The following is a 10,528-nucleotide window of genomic DNA, read 5'->3' as shown; positions in this document are numbered from 1 at the left end:
TTTATGGAATCAGACTTTTTTCGTGTACCCTCCACATAGTTTATTAAAACTCAGGAACATGTGATTCATCTGAGGCGGGTTATAGAATGATAGACTTGAACAAGGACATTTATATTTAGAATATTGGAATTAAAGTACTAGCTTTATGTCTGTCCCTGTATGAGACACTTTTGTTAGAGGTTTTCAATTAAAAACAGAATTTATTAGTAACGTCCTGTTTCCTCTTTGTAGTGCAGTCAACTTATATTTGTACATTAAAGAACTCTGAATGTTTACCTTGAAGAGTTGACCATTTTTGTACAGCCTGTAATTCTCTGGTTGTGTATTTTTACAATGTTAACACAACTCATCAAGTTAATGAATCTTGTTTTTTGTCGATTAAGTGTTAGGCACAGTTTAAAAAATATATATTTCACTTTTTATTGAAAGTTTTTCCATTTAGTAGCATCAAAGAAAAACAGAAGCAAAAGACAGAAAAAGAAAAAAGACACACATATAAGGGAGTTCTTGGAGTTCTGTCTGTGTTTGTTGCTGTTTGGTCCTGAAAAATGTCAATTTTGTCCATTTGTCTTTGAGTTGACCTTCCTGCAGTCTCATTCGATGTGTCATCCTTTCCATCGAGTAGATATCTTCTACAATCTGTGTCCATTGTTCCTGTGTAGGGGGTCCACCCCACCCCCCCACTTCCTTGTAATAGTTTTTGTTTTTACCAGCAATCAATAATATTTTTACCAAGAATCTCTATTTGATTGCACATTTTCATCACATATGTTACATAGGTACAGTACTGTACAGGACATGGGGATCTTATATCTGAGTATTTGCAATAATGAAACGTGTACCATTTCCCAAAGCCGTGTTGTTTGATCACATTTCCAGAAGCCATGCCAGTGATCCGCTTCCATTACTCTACAGCCTCCCAAACAGGGTACATTTTGGTTTAATTGTTTGCTCTTGACCTTGGGTGAACAAATAAAACCACATCAAATGTTTCCATGAGAATTCCCTCCAGATCTGTGAATTAGTGGATGTGTGATGTATTCTCCACATGGTTAGACAATCTTCATCAGTGATTATGATCCTAAATTCTGATTCCCATTTTTCTATTATGTATTTAGTAGAGTGTCTATTAGGTATCAAGTTTTTTGTATAATCTAGATATAATTGTATAATCTAGATATAATTCTAAATGTGGTTTCCTGAGATGCCACGGGGCCTGCTCCCGTTCATTCCCAGGACTTCATTAAAAAAAAAAGAGAAAATCTCTGGTATTTTTCTGAATCAGGAAGTTTAACAAAATGCTGTTCACATTTATCATCTTTCGCTGCAGTTTTCCACCTCCTAACAGCATTTTTAATCATTTGGCAATGGTTCCTGTTTGACGTCCCCCAGGGGCCTACAAATTAATTTATCAGTGATAACTGCTTCGTGATGCAGATTTCTTTAAGGCTCTATTCAATATCAATTGGTTTTGTAGTATCACTAAAGAAGAAAAATGAATAAAGTGATTATCAGCTGTTTACTTGTTTACTGTTTGTAACTCTTTTGTATTCCTGCATTTTTTTGCAGAGCAATTTGTCATTAGGAGTGCACACTTGATTGTAATATGTTGTTTCCACACTGACACTTGAAACCACATTAAAAGTGGTAGGATAGCTGAAGACTGCTTCCATCTTCCCTCTGCAGAAAAAGAAGACTGCATGATGTGACCTTGTTTGGTTTGTCAACAGAACTACACAAATACTACAGAGCAACTGTCATGATATTTGGTATTAGGATGGGTCTCGGACCAGGACAGGTTGTTTTATAACATTTTATATTTTCAGGAAGCACAGAAATCAGACAGTTGGGGAGGCGGCAACGCTCCCTCTAAGGTGCGCTCGTGCGTAATTACGCACATCTGATACTGTCTTCGCGCAGCGAACGTCTACGTTGCGCACAAAAAGACGATAAGGCCACGGTGGAGGTATGTCTGACTACCATAATAGTGCTCTGTGGCCATGCATGAAGGAGAGACGCCAAATCACAAAACGAGCGCACCCGTGGTAGATGGAAACCGGCGGGGATTAGGACCCGGCGGGATGCGCGGTACAATAGAGCTGTTGTGCCGTAGTGGTGAACAGATTGCAACCCTGGAGGTTCTCACTGTGGTGGGATACAAAAAAAAAAACTACATTTAATCTGCATCTGGAAGCAGAGCCTCTGTTTCTATACGTGAATGGTGGACGCGTTGAGCGGACTGTTCCGTGTGTGGGATAAGGCGGACAGCAGAGCGTGGGCTGGAGGTAAGGGAGGGGGGGGGGGGATGTGAACAATATGTTCGTGTATCCAGTGCGGCTCAGTGTCCGGGATGGGTTCTCCAGGCCACGGGGCCTGCTCCCTTTCGTTCCCAGGACTCCTGCTTCTTAAACAGGATTAAGTTCAGCGACCGTGAAGCCGCGGCGTCTCTGATACGACACCGCGCCTCGCCTTGCGTAACAAACTCGCTCGGTTCAGTGCGCGTTCGGCCCAATGGGTTTTAGGAAGTGACATCTTTGTGTAATGGTGGCGCCCATGTTTGATTTCTCCCAGCCCGCAGTGAAGCGGGCCTGCGCGCGTTTGGCGCCAACGAGGCTCTGCGTGAAGGCGCGTCAGGCGGTTGTTTTAATGTTCTAAAGGTTCTCGGTTCACTGTCGGTCCCGTCCAGGGTCGCGAACATCCACCCGCACTGTAAGAACAGCTACGGGTACGAGAACGGGCATGTAAACAACGCGGTAATCGCGCTTCGGTTGATCATTTCCTGTCACGTCACTAATGTCTTCGATATATTGTGATGTCATATCCGCTTACTAAACCGTGACCTAGTTATTAGTGGAGACGCTGGGGTGCAGCTTTAACTCAACCCACCGTCCGTTTTTGCGTTTGTTACTGTGCTAAAAGTGCAAAATGCCTCAGTGTCCTCCTGAAACTAGAGAGCACTCGAGAGATTTAAGTATATCGATGGTTAATTTCCTTTTGTATTTAATTCTTAATCGTGTTAAATCGACGTTATGGAGACTCCTTTTGTCAAGTTTTATATTACTTCAAGTCAAACTTGTCATGTTTGTCTAATTGCCGTCGATGACGAGTGCTTACATTTCCGTCGTCAAATGTTTTAGATCATAATTACATCATTTTGTCTGATGATGACAGTTTGAGGAAAAGATCGACACAGAACAGGTTCTGATTTACGTTCGTAGAGTACATGTGTTTGAACCACAGCCAGCTCTAAGCCAGCAAACCGGGCCTTTTTAAAGACTGACCTTGACTGACCATGGCCACATTCATTAGCTTTACCAGATACTCTGTGAGGGTTTGAGCTCCACCGATCCCGAGCAGAACGTATACTCAGGATAGACAGCCAATTTGATGAAGGGTGGCTGCTGGCATCACCAGGTGTCTTCTGGTCTTCACCGTCCCACACGATGTCCTCAAGCCTATCACAGTGTCCGACCTCGAGCGGCAGGGGTCCCAGCTCAGCCGGTGCACAGGAAGTGAAAGTGCTGCATGCACCATCGAGTGAACGGAATACTTTGTGTGCAATTTTAGAAAACAAATCAGTCAATTATATTGTTTCTGGGTGTTTTTTAGACAAAAATGCAAAGTTGATATTTTTATTGTCAGAAATACTACTTTTATTTGTTAGTTTCAACTTATCATTCATTCATTGTTTTTTTTCCCCCCCCATTGTCCCAACCGCTTAATCCGTTATCGGGTCGCGGGCCAAGCTGGAGCCAATCCCAGCAGTCTTATCAGTAGAGTAATATTATTCTGAAAGTCATCATTGGTTTCTGACCTCGCATGTTAAAAAGTTGAAGTGCGAAACAAGTCTGTGCAAATGAGCGGAATGGACAACAGACGCGTGCCGCGGCCTGCTGGTCTGTAGTGCGTTCTCTGCAAACGGCCTCCTCTGACGGCCTGAGTGCAGCCATTCATATCCCTGCTGTGGTGCGGGTGGACCGGCGTCGTGCTCCCCACCCCTCCTGTCCTGGAGGGGGAATGTGAGGAAACAGCCTGCTACTGTTTTTAGGCTGCTGTGGGTTTGAGTCCCAGCGTGTATACAAATGTTTTACTGAGCCGTCCCAGTGGACCAGCGGGACGGAGGCCTAGACCGAGCCTGTTGCTCCGTTTCCCTTTAACGTAAACTGCCAGCATTTTGGTAAGATATGAAAAATACTGAAACAAATCATAACCAATAAAACAATGAGTACATTTATGTACTCCTCTACTTCCTGGTGGCTGGTTGGATCCTGATTCTTGGTTCAGGAACACTTTTGGAGCTACAAACAGCGTTAAATAACTTTTATGAGTCATATATGCAAAACACAGGGGGGGGGGGGGGCACAAAGTGACTCCATAAAGCTCATGCATCATGAACCAGGTCTGGGGAGGCCCTGACTTTTGGAGCTGACAAGCTAAAGGCGTAGCCATCTGCCCCAACCTCAAAAGCACACGTGCCTGAATGTGTGCACAGACTGAGATGGACTGGAGGGGGGGGTCTGGGTCCCTCAGTCCTCCCAGCAGAACGGATCATTATGCATGAGCTCCGTCAGAGGCGGAGGCAACCTTCTTGTTGATTTAAGTGATTTAACTTTATAGAAGGATTTTCTACTACCGGCACATTTGGGATCCCAAGATCTCTGGAGTTTTTTTTTTTTTATTGTGCTGTATGATTCTTTTTATGTTTATTTTATTTTAAGTTCTTTTTTTGTTTAAATAACACTGCATCTTAATCAGACATATGTAGTAGTAGAGTGAGCAGGAAATGCAATGAAAGTAACTAGTATTGCACCAGAGGCTGCACACACCTGCTCAATGCCTTATTTTGAGTCTGTATGCTAAATAATCCATTCAGTTAAGGTTTCCATCCAAATTTAGAAAAGTCAAGTTCAATATTTTGCTCTTTTGCTGCATATTTTGCTCGTCAGCCTAACATGTATTTCTGCTTGCAGGCAGAGCATTGTGTGCGTTAAGGGTTTATCAGAGGACTCTACTAGCATGCGTTTCAACTTAAAATTTATGGTGAGTCACAATTCGTTCAGATCCAGTGAAAAAGCTCTTTAACGTTTTAATTCTCGATGACTTTATGCAGCAGTTTATTTCTCTTATTCACTCGGTGCATGTCTTTTTTCTGCAGGATGTTACAGGATGAAACGCCTCAAGTCCTCAAGCAGCAGCGACAGTTCTGACGATGAGAGTGAGTCGTCGGTCCAGAGGACCCCGTGAGTTAAATCATTGAAGGTTATCCACTCTTTTATTCACGCTCTTTATTTTTGCAGGTCCCTCCACCTCCTTCTTCTCCTCTAACAAGGATGGTAGTAATCATGGAACCCCCGCCTCCCACCAAAAGAAACCAGCTGAGGTAAGTCTCTGTCCCTGTTGTCAGCACTGAGGGCTAATCCTGAGCAGTAGTGTGTGATCGTGTGTCATCGTGTCTCTCGCAGGTGTTCAGAAAAGACCTGATCAGCGCCATGAAGCTGCCAGACTCCCACCATGTGCCGCCGGAGGACTACTACCTGCTGGCAGACACCTGGAAGCAGGAGTGGGAGAAGGGCGTTCAGGTGCTGGCAAGCCCAGACACCATCCCAGAGGCATCCGTCAGGTAGCTGTCAGATATCCAGAGATCCCAGTGGGGACCACTTGGGTCGTTTTCACACCAGAGCTGCTCGGTCCGCTTTAAACGGACCAGAGTCCGTTTCCTCGGTTAGTCTGCTTTGTTTTGGGCAGGTGTGAAAGCTCACCGGATCAAACAAGCGAACTCTGGTCCGCCAGGTGTGGCAACGACCTTAGTCCATGTTGAGTTTCTGCGCTGGTAGATTTTCACTGTGTGTCTTGCTTTCAGAGTTATTGCACAGAAAACCAAGGAGGTGCTTTACACCCACCAGAAGAAGTACGTCCAGTGCTGGAGCCAGGAGTCCAAAGACCTGGGCTTTGTGAACATCAGAGAGCTGGCTGAGGCCATGTGTCGTTACGATCTGGACGACGTGGACCTTGACTGGCTGCATGTGGTCAACAGGGAGCTCCACCACATGGGTAAAAGAGCGGACCGTCACCCTGTTTGACAGGCGTCAAACATTTGGTCATCCCAACAGTCCGCCGGGGGTTTTGGTTTTGTTTTGTCTTCCAGGCGAGGCACCTATAGATGAGCTGACGATGGAGCGAGCTATGGAGGCCCTGGAGAGACAGTGCCATGACAACATGAAGCACGCCATCGAGACCGTGGAAGGCCTGGGGATTGAGTACGACGAGGACGTCATCTGTGACGTGTGCCGCTCTCCCGACAGTGAAGAGGGCAACGACATGGTGTTCTGTGACAAGTGCAACATCTGTGTGCATCAGGTGAGTCTCTTCGGTGATATCAAACTGAATACTTTTATTTTGAAGACTGACTGACTTGTTTATAATCGGTCATTGAACGACCCATCTGCTGCTCCATCCACAGGCCTGTTATGGCATAGTCAAAGTGCCTGTTGGGAACTGGCTGTGCAGGACGTGTGTCCTCGGCATGGACCCTCAGTGCCTCCTCTGTCCTAAGAAGGGTGGTGCTATGAAGGCTACTCGCGCAGGCACCAAGTGGGCCCATGTCAGCTGTGCCTTGTGGATCCCGGAGGTAAATGCACTTAAATCCTCTGCTTTCGCTCCGGTAAATGTTACGCAAGCTAATATTGTTACGTACACTTTCCTGTTTGTAGGTGAGCATCGCTTGTCCTGAGAGGATGGAGCCCATCACCAAAGTGTCCCACATCCCGCCCAGCCGCTGGTCCCTCATATGCAGCCTGTGTAAACTGAAGACGGGCGCATGCATCCAGGTGAGTCTGTGCGTCCTCACGGATGGCGCTTGCAGGTATGGTAACCACAACAACACAGCGTCCCTTAAAGGGATAGTCCACAGATGCCTCCCCACATGCACGTCCATTGAATAAATATCACATTTGATTCGGCTGGAAGCTTCAGCTAGCGCTGCTTCATTGTAGCTAGAATACATTCATTGCCAGTGCAAGAAACTCTCAGCAGGGGGTGGGGGGGGCATCATTCATGGTGCTATAAACCACTTTTAAAAAGCTACACAAGATGATTGAAACCACTCTCTTCTATCTGTGCTAACTATGACGCTACAGCTAGTGATCCTACAAACAACTGTAATACTTTTTGGCTTTTGTAAGGATTAGAACCCCCGTGTCTGCGTGGGTTCTCTCCGGGTTCTCCGGCCTCGTTCCACCACCAAAAACATGCAATTTAGGAGAATCTGTTGATGTAAATTGTCCTTAGGTGTAAGCGTGAATGGTTCCAATGAGCTGGCGCCTCCGCCGGGATGTACTCCACCTCTTGCCTGTACTTCGGATAAGTGACCAGAGATGAGAAGATGAATGAATGAAAATGCTAATGAACATTTGAAATATTTACTGGCTTCTTCTTTTGAAAGCGGGCAGGTTAGCTGCTTCCAAGCTAACCACCTCCTTTCTGTAGTTTTGTATTTAGTATACAGACTTAAGAGGTATTCACCTGAAATATTTGGCAAAAGACAAATTTTTATTAAACAAAATGTCAAATGTCCTTGTAATTCTGTCTCTACAATCTTTTCTGAGGACTATCACACACGAGATACTGAATAAAGCTGTACTTCTGCAAATGTCGAAATGTTGCTCTGACCTTGATCTGGTCAGTCCCACTGACTTGATGTTCTCGATATACATTAAAACCTCGCTCCACCTGTCTCACAGTGCTCTGTAAAGAACTGCACCATCCCTTTTCACGTGACGTGTGCCTTTGAGCACAGCCTGGAGATGAAGACCATCCTGGATGAAGGGGATGAAGTCAAGTTCAAGTCGTTCTGCCTCAAGCACAGCAAGTCTAAAATGGGGGAGACTGGCCTGAGCCCAGCCCGCTGCAAACCCCCTGCAGAGATGGAGAAGGTTGGCCAGCGGGCTCAGAGACTGCAGGAGCTGGAGGAGGAGTTCTACTCTCTGATCCAGCTGGAGGAGGTGGCCCAAGCCCTCGGGCTCTCAGAGCGCCTGGCAGACTTCATCTATCAGTACTGGAAGCTGAAGAGGAAGTCCAACGTCAACAGAGCTCTGCTGCCCCCTAAAGAGGAGGAGGAAAACGTGGTGCCTCAGCCTCAGGAGGACAGCATCCATACACGCATGAGGATGTTCATGCACCTGCGGCAGGATTTGGAAAGGGTGAGTGTTCCAGAATATCTATCAGCCTCTCCAAATGTTTAAAACAAAACGTAACAAAAAACAACATCTGCTCACAGATTTAATGGGCTTGGTTCTGTCCCCAGCTGAACCCTTACAACACATTTTTTAAACATTTGGTTTGTAATTTATTGTGCATTTCCTTCGACAAAGCAACCTATCGTACAATAAACATTTATTTATTTCTATTGAGTTGTAGTTCAAGCATGCATGAATGGGAACGTTTGTCTTTTCCATTGTCCCTCTGGAGCAGGTGAGGAACTTGTGTTACATGGTGAATCGACGGGAGAAGCTGAAGCTTCTGCAGAGCAAAGCCCAGGAGCAGATGTTCAACCTTCATGTGAAGCTCCTGAACCAGGAGCTCTCTGCTGGTGAGGCCTCTGCTGTGCCGCTGACGCAGTTCAGGATAACGGCTGATTCAAATCATTCTTGTTGTGTATATAAACACTTGAGTCGTGAATCTTTTAATCTCGGGTCTCATTTTCTGTCGTCAGGCCTTCCTTCTTCATTCCCAGTGGAGAACATGCTGTTTCATCCACCTCCCAGGATAACCCTGAAGCTGAAAATGCCCAAGACCTTAAGTCTTGGAAATGGAAATCCCAGTTCCAAATTTGGCAATGGGCCTCTCTGCCCGGACAATAGTTTGAATGTTGCTGAGCATGCGGGCGAAGGGCTGGGTCAGGGGAAGCCTCTTCTGCATGCACGCGGTCGAAGAGTGGAGCGCTCCAACGGGCGTCTGTCGTCCAGCTCGGTCCCGCCCCTCAAACTCACGGGCAAACCTTTAGCCCTGCATGCTGCGCTCCATGGCCACTCCTCCCACAGTAACAGCAAACTAGACCTGGAGCGAGCATGTGTGGCCAAATCTAATGGTGTCGCTGACAAATTTGTGGCTCAGAAGGACAGTTCTTGCCAGACGCCCAGTGACCAGGACCCTTCAAATCAGCCTCTGGACAAGAGCAGCTTCCGTAAGTCTGCCATGGAGCACTTTGGCAGGTCCTTCAAAGAGGCAACTATCAACCTGGTAAGGACCACAGCTGACCTTCGGGCCTCTGACAAACTGTCCCGAGAGGGCACAGCCAAGGAGAGACTGTGGGCTAAGCCCACGCCCGAACACAAAGTAAAAACTGCAAGATCGTACCAGGACAGCGACGGATACTGCCCAGACCTGGAGCTCAGCGACTCAGAGCCCGAGGCCAAAGGGAGGCACCGGCGGCTGGCCAGACTGCATCAGCCGGATGCTCCAAGGAAAGGCGTCGGCCCGGGGAAACCGTCGCTGGGCTCCAGACATGCCATGCAGAGGTGACAGCTGATGGCTCCTCCCCCTCTCAATCATGAACCAGACTGGAGCTCATACGGCTTCATAAATGAAATGGAAGATGCATGCCGGCCATCAAGAACATCTCCCCATTGGTTCCATAGGAGAACGCAGCCTTGTGGTGCTGAGAGGAACCGTTCTGAGATGATCGTCTTGGTACCTTTTGTACTCTGTATGAAAAACTCCTGCCCCCTTCCCACGCAGGTTCTTATTACAACTGCTGCACACGTCCACGTCGGGATGTCAATAACATTTGACTGAATGAAGCACATTCTGCTTTGATACTTCCAACGCGGAACCAAAGGGGCAGCAATGGAACCCAGATGGGAACTTTGTAACGGCTCGAGAATCGGCTGCAGCGATCTGTTACAGGCGGGCAGCAAACGGACGTTTTAGCTTTGTCCAGTAGTGTAGTTTTTATTGACACAAAGGATTCTGTGTGTAGGGATGCGGTTTTTCATTATTAGTACCTTCAGTCATGTCCTGGTTAGGTTCATTTCTCATGTGAAGAAATGTGTAATAAAGAGTAATTACATTCCTAATCCGTGATTGTACCCTGATTTATCAAAGCAAGTCCAGCGCTGGAATCATACTTGTCTTGGCCCAAAATCCACCATCTATTGGTTATGATACATATTTGTGCTTTTTGACATTTATGCTTTTACAATACAAACTAAAGTCTAGTTATTTGTGATTTCAGTGAAAATTAGTTTTAAAGCTGGTTCTATCTTTGGTCGTGTCTGACTCTGGAGCATATCTCACCAAATGCCTTTGCTAAACTTTAGACATGGTGATGCTCAAAAACACCCAATTGGATCCTCAACAGGTTCATCAATGAGTGAAGATTTAAGTACTCCCTTAGACCAGCGGTCCCCAACCTTTTTCCTGCCACCGACCGGTTTCATGCCGTGAAATTGTTCCGCGGACCGGGGGGGTATACCGGTGATTAAATTTAAAAGGAGGAATATAATCTTACCAATAAACCTTATATTATGCA

General features: G+C 46.2%; 1 protein-coding gene across 1 annotated transcript; it reads left to right on the top strand.

The window, feature by feature from the left end:
- The first annotated feature begins 5,166 nt into the window (after positions 1-5,166).
- On the top strand, positions 5,167-10,096 carry jade3 (jade family PHD finger 3). Its single transcript, XM_068743281.1, has 10 exons — positions 5,167-5,215; positions 5,298-5,380; positions 5,463-5,620; positions 5,861-6,051; positions 6,146-6,357; positions 6,461-6,628; positions 6,711-6,827; positions 7,740-8,198; positions 8,470-8,587; positions 8,711-10,096. The coding sequence occupies exons 1-10, from the start codon at positions 5,167-5,169 to the stop codon at positions 9,517-9,519; spliced, it is 2,364 nt and encodes a 787-aa protein (XP_068599382.1). The 3' UTR covers positions 9,520-10,096.
- Positions 10,097-10,528: the final 432 nt, after the last annotated feature.

Source organism: Brachionichthys hirsutus, chromosome 9, assembly GCF_040956055.1.
Source record: "Brachionichthys hirsutus isolate HB-005 chromosome 9, CSIRO-AGI_Bhir_v1, whole genome shotgun sequence".
Classification (NCBI taxonomy): Eukaryota; Metazoa; Chordata; class Actinopteri; order Lophiiformes; family Brachionichthyidae; genus Brachionichthys; species Brachionichthys hirsutus.
Note: the sequence above shows the minus strand (reverse complement) of the source record. Positions and strands in the feature narration are given on the sequence as shown.

What these genes read in the sequence shown, in the direction of transcription:
- jade3 (XM_068743281.1), top strand. Translation starts at nt 5,167, where the DNA reads ATGAAACGCCTCAAGTCCTCAAGCAGCAGCGACAGTTCTGACGATGAG. An exon ending in ACCAAAAGAAACCAGCTGAG is followed by an intron (nt 5,381 to 5,462) that starts GTAAGTCTCTGT and finishes TGTCTCTCGCAG; the next exon opens with GTGTTCAGAAAAGACCTGAT. An exon ending in GAACCAGGAGCTCTCTGCTG is followed by an intron (nt 8,588 to 8,710) that starts GTGAGGCCTCTG and finishes TTCTGTCGTCAG; the next exon opens with GCCTTCCTTCTTCATTCCCA.